Source organism: Diplotaxodon limnothrissa, linkage group LG22 (assembly GCF_057381915.1).
Source record: "Diplotaxodon limnothrissa isolate DT_005_m linkage group LG22, D_limnothrissa_male_GT1.1, whole genome shotgun sequence".
NCBI lineage: Eukaryota > Metazoa > Chordata > Actinopteri > Cichliformes > Cichlidae > Diplotaxodon > Diplotaxodon limnothrissa.
Genome location: NC_140616.1, coordinates 18535994 through 18558344, shown reverse-complemented (window position 1 = coordinate 18558344; position 22351 = coordinate 18535994). Strand labels below are relative to the sequence as shown.

The 22351-nt window shown below is 41.3% G+C and overlaps 1 protein-coding gene across 1 annotated transcript in view; it reads right to left on the bottom strand.

The window, feature by feature from the left end:
- runx1t1 (RUNX1 partner transcriptional co-repressor 1) overlaps positions 1 to 6630 on the bottom strand; it is a 55264-nt gene extending 48634 nt beyond the window's left edge. Inside the window, exon 1 of the mRNA XM_085345765.1 lies at positions 6109 to 6630. Coding sequence (XP_085201891.1) covers positions 6109 to 6136 — 28 coding nt within the window. The 5' untranslated portion in view covers positions 6137 to 6630. The remainder of the gene's footprint in view (positions 1 to 6108) is intronic.
- Between the last annotated feature and the right edge of the window lie 15721 nt (positions 6631 to 22351).

Here is a 22351-nt window from a genome sequence, read left to right as displayed (position 1 = left end):
AATCAGATGGAGCGACCGGCCGTCGTCCCATTGTCCCATCTCCCTGTTTGTCTGTGACACTAACTGACAACAGCTGGAAGCCCTCTCTTCCTACAATACCCATCATGCAAGTCAAATTCAAGCACAAAAGAAAAGGGCCTCATTATTTGGCTGTAGTGGTGTGATTTTAACCAGCAAGGGGAGGAAACAATGATTTAGTTGTGTCTGCCCATGGGACATAAAAGGCTGGCAGCGACTGGACGTCCAAAAAAACAGCCGTGCACGTGATTGCTCTGCCGGTGCCGATTCTATTTCATTATGAATATTAAAGAAACACAGTGTAGATTGGTGCTAGCTGTTTGAACCTCCGCTTGTATACAAATACCAGAGTAGACCACCGCAATATACAACGCGCACGCTCCTGTCTGCTAACATGCATTTTTGAACACACAGCCTCCCACATCCCCATCTCTTCTTCTCTCTTCTACTCTCTAGATGTAATTGACTGAGCACGTCAATACTCGGAGGGAAAAAAACAGAGGGTCCACTGTCTGCATCTATTGATCTACACTTCTCTCTTTCTCTCTCTCTCCCTGTCTGCTGATCTTAATTACACTCCTTTTTACCAAGCCAGGGCTCCAATCTAGCGGCTGCCCTTTTCATAAAATGTACTGTCCAAATCCATACATCAAAATTAATGAGAGTGAACCGAGCTGTAAATCAAATATCCAAGCTGATAAGCCGAGGTGGTGATCGTAAATTACATAAGTCCCTTTTCGTAAAACAAAAAAAGAAAAGGAAAAAAGAGAGAATTATTCTCACGGGTTCATTTAGGTCAGCGTTAACAATGTGAAGTTTTTACAGAGGAAGCAACCTCAGTTTAGGTGATAAAAACCGCTAAAGCGTGACAGGGGTGAGATGATGTTTCTCACTCTCTTTGTTATCTACTTCCTCTTTCTTTGTGTCTCTCTTTGTCAATTTGTCTGATTTTCTGCCTGCCTGTTTGTTTGTTTTAAGCGCTGTCTGTCTGGGCCCACTCCACCACCTCTCTCTCTCTTTTCTCTAATACACACACACACACACACGCACACATACACAAAAAAACGACTTTTATGGTCAGGTTTTATGGACTGGTAGCAAAGCAAACTGGTCCATTCTTCAGCAATTGTCCTCTCGTGAACTGGGGAGAAAAAAGGCTCCTAATCGCACAGCTTCACAGCTCATACTTCCCATCAATCAAACCTCTCTGTGTGTCCTCGGGATTTGTGCGAGCGTTTGTGTGTGTGTGTGTGTGTCTGTTTGTGCTTGTAGACATTCCCACCGAATAGCATCTCAAACCTCTGCTGAATCATGAAGAAAAGCTTAGAGATGGCAGTTCAGACTCTCTTACATACAGTACACTCTGTTCCTTTTCAGATGAATCTTTACAGAAGACATAAACCACCCCCAGCCCACCAGGTCCTCTGTTTAATCTTTAAATGTAAATTGGGCGACAGGTGAATATTGAGAAGGTGAGAGATAAAGGGTAACATCTTCACTTGGTCACTTTATCGCTGCTCCACATCACTAAGAAGCGCCTATTCAATATCATTACCTTTAGCAGAGTGTAGGGGGAAACACAGTCGTGGGTATGTCCTTTTGTATTCATTGGACATACTGTATAGACACCTGCACACACACACTCACACGCACACACACAATCACATCCAGTTGCTTATCTTTTGAAATAAGAAAAGGGGCTTGTCAGGATGGCACATTGTATGTATGTGTGTTGAGTAAGTGTGTGTGTGTGTGTGTGTGTGTGTGTGTGTGTGACTGAGAGAGAGAGAGCGAGAGAGAGAAGGGAAGGCAATGTGCATTAGGGCGATTACAATATCAGCCGACTCCAGATGGAGGCAGGAAAATAAACAGTGGAAGAGAAAGAGAGAGAGAGAGCAAGGGAGAGGGAGCGAGAGCAAGGGGACAGACATCATGACAAGAAGCCTAAGAGAGAGGTTCTATATGTGTGCATTTGTTTGTGTGGAGGTCTGTCTGTGAGCGATACAGTTAGAGAAAGTAGAGTTAATTAGCAACTCAATCCGCATCTGTATACAGAGGACTGAGGAAGCGCTCTGCATGTGTGACAGTGTGTGGGTTTATATTGTCCTGGATGTGTCTATTTTGAGTGTGTACTTTAAGCCCCAGAAACCTGAGTGCAATAGATACAGCTAACCATTTACCCTAAACATATGAAAAAACTACATCTCCCATGACACGGCTGCTTTTAGATTTGCTCTGGAACCAATCTATTATCAGTTCTGGCTAAGTGAAAAAGTAAGTTAAAATAATAATTAAAAAAAATGCTAGAAAGGTAAAAATCCTCCATGAAAAATTATGAACTGTGAGGCCCTTCCCTGTCGGCCTCTTCTTCACTTGACCTATAAGTCTTATGTTATCCAGAGTAAAAACACGAACAAGGCCAATAAAATCAGTTTGTGGCGCTCACCGTTCACTTTGACATTAAATCAGACCCTGTAAAGGCCATCTCACAGCTACAATAAAACAAAGACCTCTTGCTTCTGTAAGCACAAGAGAGTGTGGACACACAAGCGCCGCGTATACAATGCAAACGGACACACACGCACACACACACAAACACACCTACCTGCAAGTCCTTTTTATACCACCGCTGCTCTTTCATGGGCGATGAAATTCAATAAGCAGTGAGGAGAACTGCCCTCTCACTGATAACCATCAATGGGGTTATCGATCTCCAAAAGCATTCATGCGTATGTGCATGCCCATGCACGTGCACGCACACTATAATTCACTCTGGGACTTGATAACAGACAGCTCTGAATAATCAGAAGAGATCTATACATCTTAAAGGAGTGCATGCAACACTGATTTTAGTATCTGGTTCGGCAGCTGATAGTTGCCCCCTGACTGCATTGCTTCAGTTCCAATCTGTGTCCAAGGCTCCACCATCTCGATCTTTATACACATTTCTGCAGTAACGGCAGCTGTGGTAAATGTGCACCAAAACCCAGTGAAAAGAATGACGAATACTGTAAAGTTTTTATGTTGTTCGTGGAGTTAGATAAGAACAGACCTTCTAGATTGACACAGCAGTTATGTGAAAATCCCAAGTAGTAGTAGCGCCAGGAAAGCCCACTTATTCTAAGCACTGAATTATACAATAAACAAACAACCAAAAATCTTTGAGAGCATACATAATTTAGAGCATATACTGTAGGCTGTATACAAACGAGGGAGCTTGTGTTAAGTTCTGTATACTAGAATCTGGCTCTGATAGAGCCAATTGAGAATGCCGAAAAAATTACAGGTGATCCGGGTTGCGCTGCTTTTGAAGTGGATTGTATTAAACCTGAGACAGTCAGCATATGAACTGTGTTGAGTCATCATCACTTATTCACCGTATAGCAAACCTGGACTGCATCCAAACGTCTGTGTGACACACTTAAAAGAAGTGCTTTGTAACTACATCGCAGCACTGGAGTCTCAGTGTAACTCTGTGCGAGACATGAAAAAAATCTCTCTCTCTCTCTTTCTAAAAGCAGTACTTCATTGTTTGTTGCTGTGATTTAAATATGCAGTATAAATTGCTAGGAAGCTATTACCAGCGCTTAACATGAAAAAACAGGGGAAACAGTGAAACCAAAGAGTGTGTGTGCATATGTGTGTGTGTGTGTACGATATCTATGCCACATTGTGAAAGTGTGCATGTGACACACACAGCCTTTCTCAGCATCACTTGTTCAATCTGCCAACCAGAGGTACGTCTACGTGTGATTCTCTGGCTGTGTGTGAAGGCGAGAATAAAATGGCTGCCATCATTTTTTGCAAGGCCGTCCATGTGTGTGAGCAGCGGTCTGATGCATTTGACCCTATAGCCCAAGAGCTGGGAGGAGGAGAAGGAGGAGGAGGAAGGAAGGAAGGAGGAGGAGGGAGAACAGGTGTGAGGCAGGCTGGTGGCTGGGCAGATGGCCCCTGGAAGTGCAATGCTGGGGAGCATGGACCGCAGAGACTTAGCAGCTATCGTTAATACAAGCCTGTTTATACAGTGCACACACATGCAGCACGCACTCACACATGTCCAATCACGTGCGCGCACACACAAATGCAGAGATAACCTGCAAACAGCACTTATCATTTACTCTCCCCTCATCAGCAGCTTTGTTTACCTTTCATTTACCCCACCCCCCTCCCCCCCTCTTTATCTCTGTAAACACACACACTCCAGGTAATGGTCTTTTCAGTCAAGTCACTACTTTAATGGAAGTCCCAGTGTTAAAAGGATGGGAAACAAACAACTGATGGCATAATAAATGACAGCCAGAACAACCACATCACCTGGCATCGCCACTGCAGTAAATTATTAGACTAAACAGGGATTTAAAAGAAAGAAAGACAGAATGAAAAATAATCCTGAATCTTCATTTCAATGACTTAAAAGACTCACAGACACAGGATACACCTGCATCATGATATCCCAATAAAATATCTCTTTGAGAGGAGCATTTTTAAACTGCTGCCATACTTTGTTTTCTTGTTGATCAGTATATATCAGTGTCTCTTGCTCATTCTGTACCCGGTCGCCCTTATTTAGCTCATCTAAAGCCACCTCTGCTCTGTTTCATGCCTTTGACAGGACTTAACAAGCGCTCTCTTGGACGTCTACAAATGTGTACGATGCTGTGTGGGGAGCATTTGGTATGCCTAAAAAATGTCCAAAGCCCTATGGTTTTCCAGAAGATATTTTCCTCTCTCTCTAATCTGAGCCGTGAGAACAGTCGGGCATCGACAGAATGTTGTGCCATAGCAGCCTCCCTCCCTAACCCGCATGTCTGTTCTTTTCCCAGTCGGGGGAAAAGATTCCCACTGGAGTAAATATAGCCCAAAGCCTTTAATTTCAACCCTATGCCACTCCATTAAAAAAAAAAAAAAAAAAAGGGGGGGGGGGGGGGGGGGGGGGAGGAATCCGTTTTCCGTTTTTGGAGATTTTCGGTTATGTGATGATGACAAAGTCGCAGCGGGTGGAGAAGGAAACTTCACATGGGTTTGAGAAGATGCGTTTGAGAGTTGTGTCAGCGCTCCGGATGATGTTTCCTTTTTTTTTCTTTTTTCTTTTTTTTGTACTTCAAATTCAAAGTCTGAAATGCAAAGTCTCTAGAAATGCTTTCTAGGACTCCCAGGCAAAGATTAGAAGAAGCAGCTCTACACTGAACAGAACTGAGAGGCTCAGGCTGAGTTCAAAATCCTCACGCAAAAGTAAAACAAACAACCCCCCCTCCCCCCCAAAAAACATAAAGTAGTCAGTAGTAGGATTATTGTTGACTACTTGCAGGAAATATTTGTAATATTTGTCTCCGTTTCTGCAGTGAGAATAATAAAAATTGTGACTTTTTATTTTTTAAACTCCCAAGACGTTGTGTAATGTCTTTCGAAGATCAACACTTAATGTGAAGATTGCTCCACCTGAAACGAAGGTGATGACGAGACTTGGTCCGTAAACTTAAGTTGCCTGTTGCCCCAGAACAGCTGCGCATCTTGGGCACAAGCTCTTGAACTGGGAGCTGTTTTTTTTTTTTTTATTAAGACAGCAGCATGCTGGTTAAACAAACTAGAAAGCCAACTGTCTTCATTAATTACATTTCTAGATAATTAGCAGGCAATAGCCGGAGTATTTTCACTTTCTCTAATTTTTTGAGCGATAAATGTAATGTGAGACACATCAGCGCTGATTGCTCGGTCTTTTTCTCCCATTAGAATGAAACACGATTATGCACAAAACAAACGCACCGTTTCTATGTGAAACAGATCTGCACATAATCTCGGGCAATAAAAACATTTCTCTAACAAAAAAGAAATGCACTCCCTGGCGATTATGTATTTATTGTATTATAATTTTTAGGGGGGTTTGGACTGCAGCGCAGTCTGCTTAATTTACATTAATATATAAATATATATCAAAGTAGAAATAAAACAAAATCTCAGTTAGGTGTGTTGAGTATTTTGTGATATATTTCGTAATTCGGGCGCACACGTGTGCATACGAAGTCACAAAACACTCCAATAAGGCGTGAATTGGGAAATATTAACATTATTATTAATAGAGAGAACACTTACACTGAAAAGAGGCAGAAATTCCCACCATGCGGCACGTCGATGTGAGAGGGCTAAATAATTTCCAGTCCTTTTGACTCCGCGCAAGGTCCCCTCGATGATCCGCCTGTATCGGGAAGACGAAAACTACAGTCCAGCCAGCTTTCAGGGGCTCTGGTGGTATACTCCCAGCAGCTCAGAAATGTGGTTCAAACTCCGACAAAAGAAAGAAAAAGGGCACCTCTCGGCTTGCAATAAGTGATCAGTCACTGGGGATATGCAGTGTGGGAGAATCGGGAATCTTGTAAAAAGCGCAGAGGCAAAGGAGGAGAGATGAGAAACAGATGCAGAGGGAGGATGCTGTACTGCGCAGGGGCACCCTGTCTGAGTTCTTCTTCTTCTTCTTTTTTTAAACCCGTCTTCTTACTTTCCTCCGAAATCCCTTAAGCGTCAGTTTCGATTCCGGAAAAAAAATCAGTTTTTATATGTGAGAAAAAAATCATCCACACACCCTCGGACTCGGGCTCCTTGTGTTCTGCTTCTCCGTTGGCGTGGGGAAGAGGAGTAGCGACACTCTGCCTCCAGTCGGCGGTGCGCAGCAGAGCCAGGTGGCGATGGGCGGGACTGAAGCGCTGCTGAGGAGGGGAGCAGGAGGAGGAGGAGGTGGGGGCGACTGGGCAGCAGCCAGCATCTGTGTGCCCTAAACAGGTTGGAAAACGCAGTTTCCGGTCAGAAGTGTTTTCTTTAGTGTCTGTGGCATTAAAGGATTTTCACTTGAAGCGAGGTAGCCCCTAAAACTCCTTTCTAAAGTCCTTTAGTCATTACTGGATAGGTAGGTGATTTTCCAAGTCTGCCGTAATTTACATGCCAGTACATGTATATTCAACAGCATCATTAGCCATTGCAGTCACGATTAGCTTTCATAGTTCAGTTAAAGGGTAAGTCGGTCCAGTGTAGGCTACTCTTTTAAAAATATATCCCTGAGGCGTCATCCAAGTGCTTAAAATTCCGAGTTTTTGTTAGGATACCATGCTGAAAATACTTTGAATTTGTATTTTCAATTTGCATGTAAAATGTAACCCAAGTGAAAATGTCAGAATCTCAAAAAAACCAAAAATCTTGTTATATTGACGTGGAAAATGTTCTCTAATGCTACTAAATATAGTTCCACATCTGACAGGGAAAAGGATTTTTTACTTAAACAGTGACAGAAACTTCCACATTAAAACTCTAGCTATGTTTCGACCAATGAGGAGAGCTCTCATGAATTTATGCACAAAGTAAATACCATATTTTTCTGCATTGTTTTTGCTTGTTGGAGGTTTGGCAGGTGCTCCTTTAACTGAGTCATCACTGAGCCCTCTTCTGCTGAAAGGGCACACAGCGAGGTATCAAAATGCAATTAACAGTAGGGGATAGAAACATGCATTCATTCTTCTTATCTTCTAAATAAATGATCTAGTTTTTTGTTTTTTAGTCTGGGGAGCCCTTTGACCACTGAACCACTTACACACACAGTTGAGTGTCATGGACCGAATCCAGCCAGCTGGGTGCTCGAGGACCTGGTTTACTATTGTGTGGATGTCTGAAGCCAAAAAAAAAAAAAAAAAAGTAGAGCTGTGTGAGCCATGTCTCCACTTTATGTACACTCTCTCTCTCTCGTTCTCTCTGTCTCTCTTTCACACACACACACACACACACACACACACACACTGCACCTCCATCTTTCTCTCAGCTGAAAAAGGCACAAGCTGGCTGGCCTGCAGTAACCTAAGGCAAACACTTTCCCGGGACCATCTGGAAATCATCTCACCCGCAGAGCCAGCGAAAGTACAGAGCAGAAGCTACGTTTACAACTCGGTGATAACAACCGGGCGACTTGAACTGCACGGTTGAACAAGTCATGCACCATTGCCTGTTCACAACATCTCATAAAGCATTCTGTTGTAATCATTTCCATTGTGTTTTATTTTATTCTGCAGTTTTTGTACACTTGTAGTCCTCTTCTATGCATCACTTAATTGGAGGACAGTGTGCTATGACGTGACAGTGTAATGTTGTGTTGTGTCACATTCTGATTTAGGTTGAAATCATTGGCCATTTTGGATCATCTGGATTTTGGAGCATCATCATAACTTACTACATTTGTCAGTTGTGTGCTGAATGTAAAGCATTTAGCGAATTGTTAATGTGAAGCTTGTGAATTCCTCAATGCAATCACTGTGTGGTAAAAATGATGCCATTAACGGCAATCGTTTACAATAGTTTTTCTTTGAGTTTTTCTCTTTCTCACTTTTTTCTCTCTTCTTACTCTCATCTCTCACTTCTCATCTGCACCGTCTCAGGAGTGGGTTGTGTTCTCAAAGGCAATATCGACAGATAGTGTCACTAGCACTCGTGCTGTACTTACATTTTTGCATCTAGGTCCTTTTGCAAGCTTCTGACAAAGGCAATGGGCCAAGACGAGTGATAGGATGTGCGAATAGATATGCTGAAGGTGAGGAATGGAAAGGTAAGGAAGTGATATTGAATGATAATGAGACAGGAAAAGAAAATGAGACGTAAGTCACGATGACGGAAGGAGGTTCTGTTGTGAGCGCATAGCTGAATAAGATACACCAAAGGTCAGAATAGGTGCAGAAGAAAGGTGCCCACTCGAGGTGAGCAACCTAATGTGGTCAGAAAAAGTGGCAGAGCTGTGAGGATGCTGTCACTTCTCGCCTATTTGTGTTCTCTAGTTTGCTCCCAGAGAGCAAGTTCTCTCATGACAATCACAGTGAAACATCTTGACAGCCGGAGGTACAAGGATAGGCGTTGAGGAAACCTGCAAGGGAAAAGAGAATAGGGCAATGATCCGTGTATGCGTGTGTGTGTGTGTCCTGTGATAATGGTGTGCGAGAGCAGGAAACACACAGTGCCTGTTTTTGCTGCAGGGGTTCCTGGAAGTCAGCCGCCCAACGTGATCGGCGACATACATAAACACACATGCACGCACACACATACACACACAGGATACCTCGCCTTTGAAAGGGAAAAACATGCTGCGTCTGATACATGTGGACACAGACAAGCAGACTTCCTGCATTTTCCCACCTACTGGGCGGCCACCTGTAACACAGTCACACACACACCCACAAACTCTTACAAACAAACACACTCACACACATATAGGTGGGGACAAAGACAGAATGAAGCAGATATAAGCTGAGAGTTGACAGTAAACAAGTGCTATTCAAATCCCATTTATTAACTGGCATTTGATCAACAACGCCTGAAGCCAAGCAGGCCACCGTCAACATCATTAACATAGCTGCTGACAAAGGCAAGAGGATAAAAGGAAGACAACAAATTAAAAGAAAGTAGCTGACTTATTTAGACTTATTTGGATCATTAAGATAAACAGGGTGAGGGCCTTTTATACCATAAGGTTATATAATGGGATTGCTTGTTAAGGATGTGCTTAAATTATGTGAAAAGCAAGAATTCTCCTGAGAACATGGCTTTGCTTAATAAACACACAAATCGCAAGCACCCCCCCCACACACACACATAAAAGTAAATATCAATAATACGCACAAAAAACAAAACATCCACTCAGGTCCAGGTAAGCAAAGGCTCTGGTAAAGGGGCCCTTTAAAATTCAACAATCTCCCCATCAAGGGCATCTTCACATGCACGTCTGGGTAGTTTCCAGTGGAGCTGCTATTCCACAGCATTCTCTGTTTTATTTGATTCTGTTGCGTCATGTTTTGCCTCTATGATGCACCCTGCACAATTCTCTACTGAGTCAGAAACAGTTATCTTTCAGCTTCATTTTCCATTTAAATAACAGGACGAACTCAGTCTGACAGGTGGGGTGAACGGCAAATGGACAGATTCTTATGTAGCGTGCTCTACTCTCCCGGAGTACTCAAAGTGCTCTATACAACATGCCACATTCAATTGGGAAAGGGTGTTGTGCCCGCTGCAGGTTGAGAATGAGTTGCTGCTCCAACTGAGGGAGTTCAAGTATTTTGGGGCTATTTCTTGATGGAGGGAGAACTACAGCGCAGTAGAATGACAAATGGATTGGTGTAGCACCTGTACTAGATGGACACATGGGGAATGAGCTTTCTCTGAAGAATATCTGGGCTGTCCCTTAGAGATAGCGTGAGGACCTCCATCATCTGGGAAGCACCTGGAGTAGAGCTGCTACCTCTTCACACTAAAAGCAGTCAGCGGAGGTGGCTTTCTCCTATAGGTGAGATGTTTTGGGCATGTTCAACTAGAAGGATGTCCTGGGGTTAACCAGGAAGCTCAGGAGAGATAATATTAGGTTGGAAATACCTCAGTGTCCCACTAGAAAAGCTGGAGGAGGTGTCCGGGGAGAGTGACTTCTGGGTATCTCTGATTAAATTGCTACCCTCATGATCTGGAGACCTGATAAGGAGCATAAAATGGACAGATATCGGAGGTTTGCTGTCAAGTCAGTCTTGGACTGACAGTGAATCTTGAGATAATCAGCTCAGTATAATGTTGGTCAGTTTTCTTCTCGTGTAGTTTCAGTTAAAATTCATACAGCCTTCCAAAATTTTTACCTAACATTGATCATTGGTTTGACAATAGCAATAATTAGCATTACGACTTGTGTGCATTTAAAAGCTGTAGCCATGGTTTATATAATGTAAACTACAGTCCTTAACTTTAAACCTACAAATCTATGTCAATGTGTTCATCAAATGTAATCCAAAGTAAGTGAAATGATCAATATAGTTTCTTGTGTTGTTAACAACACATGCAAACAGACTCCAGTCCAGTTTTGCACAACACTTGTACTGTAATCACTCACACAACATCGATCAGACTGGGAGACTAAGAGAGATTTAATTTGTGTTCTTTATGAATAGCAAAATTCCTCTGCAGATTGGATTGTCGTGAACAATTCTTTTACAGGAGAAATAATGGGTTCGCGAGCAAGTAAATTCTGTTGTAGAGTCACGTCCAAGGTAACAGTAACTTTTAGAGTTGTCCTCAAGTGATTCAGCATCGTGTGAATAGTTGATGAATTTGTGGCATTGATGGAGGCAGGGAGTGCAAACTTGTCAAGGAAAAAAAGAACATGGCTTTTGTTGAATGCCCTCGCGAGTTTAATTGGTTGGAATGTGCACATTAAAAGAGTCAGGCGTTTTGTTAACTGCCTCAAAATTAATATCTAAAATATTTGGGGATATTTTGCTTAACCTGAAATATTACTGACATATTGCATGACTCCTTCATTCCATCATTTAGATGCTGCTCACATTTTTATCAACACACACAGAGTTATTTTTTCTTTAGCAAAACATTCAAATACTTAGATATGACATGGCATGCACATTATTTTGCAACTGAAAATGTAACTGGAAAACGCTAAATTAAATTTAACCAACAAACAAAATCCGATCTCTCCTTTGATAGAGATGGAAGTGCATTGTGAGAGGGAGGAATAAAGAGAGAGCTGCATAATGGTATATCAGCTGCAGTGCAGCATCTTATGCAGGTACGCTGTCTAGAGAGGCATCTTACACACTCACTTGGGTATTATGGAATTCTACCCGCCTTCTGGCTCATAGCAAGGAGAAGAATTAAGTAGGCGAAAACTGACAACCCCACTTTCTTTCATGCGACTGTAAATGAGTGCCTCTAACTTCTATGGGAGACTGTTTAAATATCCTGACAGCATGCAGACATTCAAGGCAGTAACTTTCAAATCACACAGCAGATACTGACACATCATTGTGTCATGCTATATTAAAGGACAATCTTTATCTCTAAGGAAGAAATGGATAGTAGCGAAAAGATAAAAAAGCAGGGACGTCTCACACAGTGTGTGACAGTGTATCGGTATATTGTGGCCAGTTGTGGACTGAGCAGAATCATTATTTAAAGACTTTTTTGAGTTGTCATGTGCCCTTGGGTTTATTTATGGTGATTGTAAAGGGGCCTCTAGGATGGAGTACAAAGAAACTGCTCCCACAGTACTTTGCAGGAAACATCCTTCAAGCCTTATCTGAGAATCTATGTGAGCCTTGCAGACTTGGTCACAATCTGATGTGATGACTCAGGAGTTAGGGCAGGCAGGACACTAGTCAGCTGTGGTAAAGGCTGGAAATGAGAGATTCTTAAAAACTACTTTACTGCGGTTGACTAGTTTTCTGCCTGGTCTAACTCCTGAGTCATCACATTAGCCAACTACCCGCTAACCAGAACCCCAGATGCCTATAAGTTGCTTGCCACCAGCCTATTAGCCTCCTAGCCCTCAACTCCCTTGGAGTCAACCAAGACAGTGCACATAGACACAATAGATGAGAAGGAAGCATGAAGAGTGCCTCTCCTGCTCCTGTGTCAGTTGATATTTTTCCCCCTTCTCGAATTTGTTTGATGGTTGACACAGATCACACTGAGTAGGCTGAAGTCTGCTTTGTTCCGAAGTGATAATTGGTTGAAATTTTGTGTATGTGTATGCTCAGTTTTTAAGTCTTAATTGGTGAGTGCCTATTGGACTTTAAATTGCCTTTAGTTATCCTGCTAGCATCACTGTATTGTCTTTGTGTGCATCAGTGCCCAAAATGGCAGATACATACTTCTGCCTGGGCTAACAATCCTTTGAGTTTCTATTGTTTTCCAAGTGCACTTGATCTGAGCATGTGAAAAGATTACATCTCCCTGCTTGTTTGCCACCACACGTTCTCTGTCTTTGCATCTATCTCCTCCTTTTCTTGTCACTTCTGTGTTCCCTCTGGTTGTAGAAAGAAAAAAGAAGACTTGACAGCTAAGACTAGAGACAAGATGCGAGAAATGTTCTGTTGCTTTCCTCATCAGTGGGTCTGACAGAATGTCTGCTTTTTTTTTTAAGCGAGCAAAACCTCTGAAAGTTTAGACTGGATTTTACTCTTGGGATGATGGAGTGGATTAATTTGCCAGGACAGGACCGTGTTTTAACAACTGCAAATGCGCTCAATGACAACTTTACAACACATCTCATATGAAAAGTTCTCTTGTATAGCCAAAAAAACCCCGAGATACCTATCCTTAAAATTTTATGGGCACCATAACTCAAAAAAATATGCATTAATAGTTAATGGACATGCAGAGCTAAATTATACAAAAGATAACAGCGTACTCATAGTTTTCAGTTACATAAAAGTAATTTCTAAAAATGCTATACATGCATTTTTACATCTCTGAACGCTGACCCCTGTAATTCTTAAGCTGCTTTTATGGTTACCTCATTGGCTGTTGGACACACCAGCAGTTACAACATCACAAATCTGCAGCCATTAAATTTTGGAAAAAAATTCTGGAAAAAAAAAAAAAGACTGAAAACCACCTGAAATGTAATACACAACAAAACCATAAAGTCCTTAGAAGAATCAAAGCTGCTGCTAGCAGCAGTGTGGAGGAACAGCATGGAGAACAGCAGCTTCTGTAGAGGAAACGATGGAAGGACCTCTGGAAAACCGTTTTACCACTATAGCTGTTTTCACTGATCTCTATATCATTAATACAGCAACCCACACAGACTTGGTGCATCTGGACATGCAAATCCATTTTGCAGATATCAGTGTGGACAACCGCAAAGATTTTGAGTACAGTCAGAACAGAGCCTAGCAATGATATTTGTGAATAAATATCTTTTTAATGTATTTTTAATCATCATAGAAGATGACTATCCAAGACTGATGCTAAAGCTGAAGCAATAAGGCCTTCATCAGCAGCTGATGTGTCAGTGTCCTCATCACACTTCCTATTCTTGTACTGTCTTACTAAATAACACTTCTGCTGTGCTTACATTCATCAAACTTCTGAAATGTTGACACTGCATGACAGCAGCAGTCAGTGCAATGAAAGGAGAGAAGAAAGAACAAATTTGTACACAATATAAATAGTACTACAGTGCTACTATTCATGCCTGCATGGTCTTAGTATTAAAACTGTTTCATCTACACATGTATGGCTACCAAAGAACACCGTGATTGGCGGTTATGCTCTCAGCCCCATCTATCATCATCACCTGCCTTGCTATACCTCACTTGCAGACTCGACTTCCCAACTTCCCCCAAATCATCAGCCAGATGGCCCTCTCCAATGCTAGCGCACTTTACCCACCTGATATGAAGCTATCCGTCATCTGATAACGACCAAGCTTTGGCGGTCCCCCAGCTGGGGCTTCTGCTGCAGCACTGGGCACTGGCAGGAATCAGGGATGGGTGGTGGAGGGGTGGCGCACAGCCTGACTGCCCCTCTGATGGATTAGTGCCAGGTAGTGAAGCTGGGGAGGGGCTGGGGTGCTGAAGGGTGTCCCCTAATAGGATTCACAGTCATCCAGTGGACCATGGAACAGGTGGAACCAGAGAAAGGGACAACAGAGAGAAATAAAGGTGTGTGTGTGTGTGCTGTAATAGCAGCACCAGGTGTGGCCTTATAGAACCCCTCCTGCGCCCTTCTTTTAAACCTTAACACTGTCACTTTGTGGCACAGCGCTGTAGCTAAACAAACCTTGTCAGGAAAGATTTTTTTCTTTCAAAATAGTATTTGGTACCAATTTTGGTCCTGCCATTAAGATTATAAATAAAAACAAATTCCTGTATTCTAAGTGCCAGTTATCTTTTGTCCTTGAGTTTACCTTTAGTTTACGTGAATGTGTTGCACACAGTTGATGGTTTGTATATTTACTGAAACAAATTAAAAATACCATGTGATAGCAGAAAGACTGGCTGGTTTTGGTAATGCTGCCATGGTGAAAATGTTTTACCTACGGTGTAAATAAGGGAAAAATTACCTTTGCTGTACTAAAATGATTGCCATCCACACCTTGCATGAAACATGTCTGACTGTAAATCTTGACTTTTTAAGCAGTTAGATACAAGACTTTACTTGTTAATAATATCTTGGTGTTAGGGTGACTGACAAGAGAAAAATGCCTTAATGGCTTATGCTGAGCCTAATGTAGCAGTGTTTCCGGCTTTACACATGGCAGTGCACAGCGAGGGAGACAGGCACGACGAATATCGTATACACAAATGCACACTTTTGTGCATTTACAGACATACGTTTACATTGCCTCTCACTCTCTCACTCTCTCTCTCGCACACACGCACACACAAACACACACACACACACACACACAAATACTTGCAGACAGGCATTTCTCATTAGTGAAGTGAGTATGCTTTAGGCAGGCAGGGTCCCTGCAGCAGTCTTCGGGAGTCAGAGGAGCCATTTGTCAGTGGAAAACAATTAGCGGGGAATGATCCGTTCCATTGGTTTTAATGAGTACAGCCGGGTCACTCTGCTCACAGCAGCAACACGCAAAGGTCATCAGAGGCTGAAAGCGACACACAACCAACTCAAATTCATTGACACAGATGCAGAAACACACGCAGTCACAAACACAGACATCTTGATTCATTCCTGCCAAAATGCACACTGAAAAGTGGTGAGTGGAGGATTGTATCATATGAAGAAGGGATCGTGCATACAACCAGTACCATGACATGAGGTTATACTTAGTAAATACATATTCAGAATCAAAGTGAGAATCAGTGTTATTGGCCAAGGATGTGTTCACATACAAGGAATTGGGCAGCGAGTTATGTTTTTTCCTCTCAATGTAAACAGAATAGACAAACAGACAGTACGGACAATAGTATCATGACACGCACAATAACAACATGTATGTGCAATTGTGCAGAGTGCTAAGAATAAATTGTTACAATTGATGGATAACTGGTTACTATATTTGAATTTGAACTGAATCTTTATTTTGAACATGTTAGAAAAATGCAACCACATAGAAATAAAAAAGAGACAAACAGTATATAAACAGTATGTGCAGTATATACAGATATACAGTATAGATGAGACTGCCAGTGATGATACACAATACACGACACTCTGACCAAGGAATTAAAGTAATCTGTTGTATAACACTTTTTTGATGTAAAGTAAGAGTAGAGAATCTTGACATTTTGGAATATTAGAGCATGTTAGGAACTCTATTTCTCATTAATTAGGCTGCTTAATGGTTGTTAAGAAATAGCCTTGTGCAAAAATAATGAGCTTTAATCTGTTTATCTTTAGGTCAACTGTGATTGGCCGGCGTTCAGGGGACTCTCTCCATATTTGGGTCAATTACTTAACCTGAAGCACATTAACAATAACAGAGAGATGATTGCCTCTTTTTAATTCAACATGGCATGCACTTATGTTACAGGTAAATGTTACAGGTAATTTCTACACTCTTCTGTACAGTGTAGAAATGAAACAGTCAGTTGCAGAATACATCCAGTTTTATGTTAGTCATGTTATATTTTAAATATATATTTATTTGACACCCACCAAACCACAAAATGGGAATAGTCACAAATGTTGTGGCTTTCACAGAAAAGATAGTGGAGATATTTCCAGATTCTGCATTTTTTTATTTAGTTGTTGAAATGAATGTTGGCCATGCAATGAAAGACAAGCTAAATGAAGACAGGTTAAGCTATTAAGTTAACCAATAAGTCAAGACTAAACAAATGAAAAATTTCTAAATAAGCAAAGCCAGACTGAATTATAAATGTCAATAAAATCTCTGCCGGATCTGTCAAACAGATGTATTATGTTATAAAGATTTAACAGCATGAAAGGTTTCCTGTATCTGTACCAGTCTGTTAGAGAAGGTCCTCCAGTGTCTGTCCTGTGATGCACAGGGTGGTCAGGATTATCCAACAGTGTGTTCAGTGACCTCCTCTCCATTACAGCTTCAAGTTTGCAGCTGTTTACAGAGCCAGCCTTTCTTTATTCAGTCTGTCAGAGTATCACCAGCTCTAATGCTGCTTCCTCCAGCAGACCACAGTAATGCACACTAGGCTCGCCGTAGCTGAGCAACAGAAAACTCCATCATTTTGGTGCATGTGTGAAAGATCTCAACATTCTTCACTTTATGCACACATCCTCTGTGTTGGTCTATCAGTTCACAACTTGTACTCTTCTACCAAGACAACATCCTGCCCCAGGATAGCCATGCGCCCTGCAGTTGCCCTTCTTCTACTGAAGTCGATCACTACCTCTCTGATCTTATTCACATACAAACCTCTCCACAAAAACATCCACTGCACTTCTCCGCCTGAACATCAATCACAGTTCCAGCTACTGTACAATTGTCAGAGTATTTCTGTTACTTTCTATTATTTCTGTTATCATATTTCTGTTAAATCAACACTGAAGGAAACAACACCCTTTTCCACCTTTCTTTAGGAGAAATGGTGATCCATCACTCCACATTAAAATCACTGTGAAGGCTCAGTGAAACTGTTCAGGCACAATGTAAATGGCTCAACACCTAAAGTACTTTAATTTACGTTAATTTATTTCTTATCTGTGCATATCTGTGTAGGTGCCACAATGTATAAAGTATGCAGGCCACAATTTGTTTTTATTTGATAAACGATCATGCGTGTCTCATTTGTCTCTGCCCTCTACAACATAAACCAACATCAGTTTACTGTGTAATGGCACTTCAAACACACTGGCAAAAGTGTTGAAGACTTATGTATCACATTGCAGGACTCAGGGTATAATAGGTTTGACTTGAAAGAGAGTAAGAGAAATGGAGACCACCAATGGAAAGACACCAGGGTTCAAATAGTGTTCACACAGGAAAGGGTTGTCCAACAATATCACCACTTCACTTCACATGCCGGCGGCAAGAACTGATTGAACTGCATGCAAAGTTCCCCTCCATGATAATCATAAATTCCTGCATCAACGAACGCCAAGTGTGGAGGTACGGAAATCCAAAGTACATCAAGGAAAACTGCAAACTCAGTCATGAGAAAAGCAGTTCATTCCTTTGGAGGTTTAATCATTGAACATCCCTCCCTGAGATATTATGACGACACCATGTTTGTACCGGATGGAGTTCACCTCAGCAAGAAGGGAAATGAAGTGTTTCTGACCAACATCCACTGTGCCATCAAGAAGGTCCTTCAGAACTCATCTTACAGAAAATAGACTTGAGAAAACACAAACTTTAAATAAATGAAAGCAAAAAACAAAAACAAAAAAAATGCTTGGACTCATCCTTTGCTTACAGATTATGCACAAAGATTAGACACTTCCTATCATGCTGTATGCATGCATGCAAATCTGCCGTCAGTTCAACCACCAGTGAGTTTTTCCTTGAATTATTCAAAATATGATGTCAAATGATATAAAATAATGTAAAAGACTTATTTAAATCTATGCGTTAACCTCTTAATCAAAGGTATCTAAAAGATCAGAATTGATCCTAGTGTTGAATTCTCCCAATTCTTTGAATCTTTGGGCTGAAGGAAGGACAATACTCGGTGTATAAATGCTCAATCAACAATCATTTATTTCCATACAATTCAACAATAAGAGCATTACAACGTCCGGACGGGAGAGATGCTACCAGAGGGTCAGGCACATGTCTCAAAATGGTGACGGGTTGCTCAGCTTTTTATAGTCTCTAGTGGCCCCCAGCTAGTCGTAAAAGCCAAAACATCACATTTTTTCTCTGTTACAGCGCCTAAGTTATGACCTCGGCAGTTGTTTCTCTGCTTTCTGTAAGGTGGGGGTGTGGAATGTGGTCTATCTATCTCCCCTGTCTTTAGACACAGAGTCTCCTGCTTACAACCTTCTCTTCATGATTCAACAATTAAGCATGTCAAGAAAACAGTGTAACACATTCCCAGCAGATCAAGGATACAGAGTGATGCACATTTATCTAATGAACTAATATGTGAATATGTTCTGTTAACTCAAAAGTATAATGAGAACTACACTACATACAGCTCACACACTCTATATTAAAGGGTATAATGTGATCTACAGCAGTATTCTAATTCAACTACTTTGATTACATATATAAGGTAACATATAATAACAGAATAATCTAATAATTCCCCCTTTTGATCTCTGAAAGAGATCACTTACAACATGCACTCCAGGGTTGCAAGGTCCAGGTTTTCTTGATCCTGAGGCCCTCTGTCCCCCTTTAACGGGTGGACCATATGTGGGATGACCTCTGTGTTCACGCAGTTCAGATGCAAGCAAAGTTAGATTTACAACCATAACAGCAGTTACAGATGACTCTCCCATCACTCCCCAATTCTCCCACAGCTTTATTTTGGTGCTCCAGTTTTCCACTCCCATTTTAATGCCCCCTTATACCTTTCAAATGTACTTAGACTAGAACCTCTGTCTAAGGAGCTTTTAACCTTTATTTTTATTGCTGCAGCTACCAGTGTCTTCCAGTTGGGTGATTCTCAGCTTCTTTCTTCGACCTCCGGGGTTAGACCACCCTTTAGTCATTGCACAGTTCTGGGGATTATTCTGCCCCGATTTCAAACAAAGATCTGTGTATTTTGGGGTCACCGGCGTGTCCCCCTTTTTGCCAAGAGCCTCTTGAACCTCGTTGGTCTGGTGTTCCTGGTTTTCGCCAACCCCTTCATGGTTATTGCTGTGTTTGTGGGATCCATCTTCTCCAGGAGCCCAAACGTCATGACACTTGACCCCAGTTGCTGTCTTGGCAGTCCCTACATCTGTCCCTGCTGTGAAGGGTCCTCACATCTCCGGGTCCCCGTCTGGTGTCTCTTCCTTTCTCTGCAAGAGACAGAAAACCAAAACACCTCTCTCCCTAGCCTTGATAATCTAATATTGTTATCCATTGTTGTTCTAATGATTCAAATTTGGTTTAAAATATTATGTTCAGGACCTATTCTAATCATAATCTATGTGTGTGTAAAAGAAATCAAAAATTAGTGAACCCTTTCTAAGTCTAACACATTATAAGCTTAAGTTTTACCATAGCTAAATTATTAAACACAGAAATAACGTCATAAGATGTTCATAAAACCATTGTTTGATGTTCGGACTCAACTCCCCCTTTTTGACACACTCCCATGTGTCAATTCATTGGAGCTAGACAATTAAAAGAGAAGGTTAGTGACATCATATCTCAGAAAGTATCAGAAATTCTTCTCTCGAGTACCGTTGCTCCAGCCTTGTCATCCCTGAGGATCTTCGATCCCGAAAATGTCCCTTCTCCTCATGTAATAAAGTCTGTCATCCTTCCATGCCCTGGTAACTGGTCCATCCAGAGCTGTAACATTTTGAAATGTACATACAACAAGCCAAACCACACCTTGGTCACACCAACCCTTTTCTGCCCTGAAGATGTCCAATGCCATCCTAGTATGGACTGTCAAAAGTGGCTTTAACGCTGACTGTCCTGACAATCCATTTTATAACGTTTCCTGGTCAGATTTGCCAATCTCTGCACCAGGGTTTTAAACTTTTCGCCATTTCCATTAGTTGTTATTTTTATTTAGTTTCGACTCCAGATTTTCAATTTTTACCAGTTGTAATTAGTTTTTACCAATTCTTTGCTAGTTTAGTGTAGTTTTTATTTTCTGAAAATCCTTAGTTTCAATTTAGTTTTATTTGTGTTTTGCAAAAATTAAGTGTAACAAAATCCCAGTTCCATCATATCAGTCATGCTCTTCTGGTTATCCTTAGGTGTTGAGACTAATAACTATTAACTCTTGCCGCACCGTGTGGTCCTAATTTTGGTTCAAGTGAATTGATAACCTTTTGAAGGCGATTGTTTCACACCTTTATTTAGATGTCCCAGTCCTGTTGTCTCGGGATCCATCACGCTGCCTTATCTGGGGTTAGCTGTTTTCTGGGGATGCGGGTTGAGTGGGTGAGCTCTTCAAGGAGGGGGAGTGTGCTCCCCCTGATGAGGTCTTCTAGGTAAGCTAGGTTAACCTTCTTGTGTGGGCTTTTCAAGTGCACTTTAAGGTTAGTGGGACTTTTAGTTTTATAAATGTCCCTCATGACCCCCTGATGACCCAGTATTTCATTTTTGCACACTGTAGTACACATTTTAGTTTTTGCTTGTAGCTCGCATACTCTACTTGCCACTCCTCTAATTCCTGATGTTTCTTAGAGAGGGCAACAGTACCTTTAAAATTATATCACATGTGTGGGGGTGTGGCCTTGCCAATTGTTTTGCCCACCTTTTCAAAATGGCTGGCGTGCCCACAAGCACATTTCATGGAAAAAGAAAGGTAAGCTTGATATTTACATTTAAAATGTTTTGTTAAACTCAGATTTTTATTTTATTCTTTTTGCAAGTACCCCTCCTCGGTGGCGAGAAACTGTTGGTGTGGTCAAGTGGGTGCTCTAGAAACAAACGCTCAGGACAGAACAGTTATCAGTCATGTACTTCCTACAAATTTTGCATATGTTTTATTCCATATTGATCCTCTGAGTGTAATGGTACATTTTAATTTGAATTTATCCAAACTAAACACAATATTTTCTTTATTTACTTTGCTCTTGTTCTTTTTCAGTACCACATCCTATCAAATGTCCCTGTCGATTATATTCTACATCTAATAACTTACTATTTCAAGTGAGAACCTAAATCACGTGGACCAATGTTTATTATTGCATATCTCTATTCTGAATGTGGCCAGTCATTCATAGGTATTGTTCAATTTTGGCGATTTTCCTCTATAAAATTTAATTGACTTTTTTACAGTGGCCTGCTGTGGTTAATAGTAACATATTCCAGTCATGAGTGATATCAATAGTTATCTCCACTGTAGCATTTGGCATTCCCAATAATATAACATGATACCTTAATCAAAACACAGCTAATATAGCACAGTTTTCTTAATGCAAACATCAGTAACTCAAAATCAGCAACCACAGTGTTAAGTCTGCAGTTCATACTTATGTGAAGCTAGAGTCTCCTCCTCCAGTCTCTCTTATCCTCCTGCTCCTGAAAAAACAAAACAAAGCGAAGCATCCACCCTTCTCTTGTCGGCTGGGTGCATTGTTTATGAATTGTTTATTGGCATTTACTAATCCTAAAGTGGGTGCAGTCATTGTCTCAGTATCAAGTCAGTCAAAACTTTTAGTCGTCAGTCCATCACAGTCCATTCACATGCATACCTCCATACACATTCATACCAGATGTTGCTGATAATGGAGTCTCACGCGCAACCTATTCGAGCCTCCATCACCAGCAAGATGACGTCATCATTTTAAAGGAAAACAATTCCTTGTTGTTTTTTGGGCCGGATTGACTCGGTGCAATCCTTTTAGACTCAGAACTTCTCAGTGTTCCCTATAAGTGAATTTCTCCCAAGCCAATTAAAATCATGGAGAAGCACACTTTGCAACTGTTTTTGTAAGAATATTTCATAGCGCTTTAAATTTCAATCTT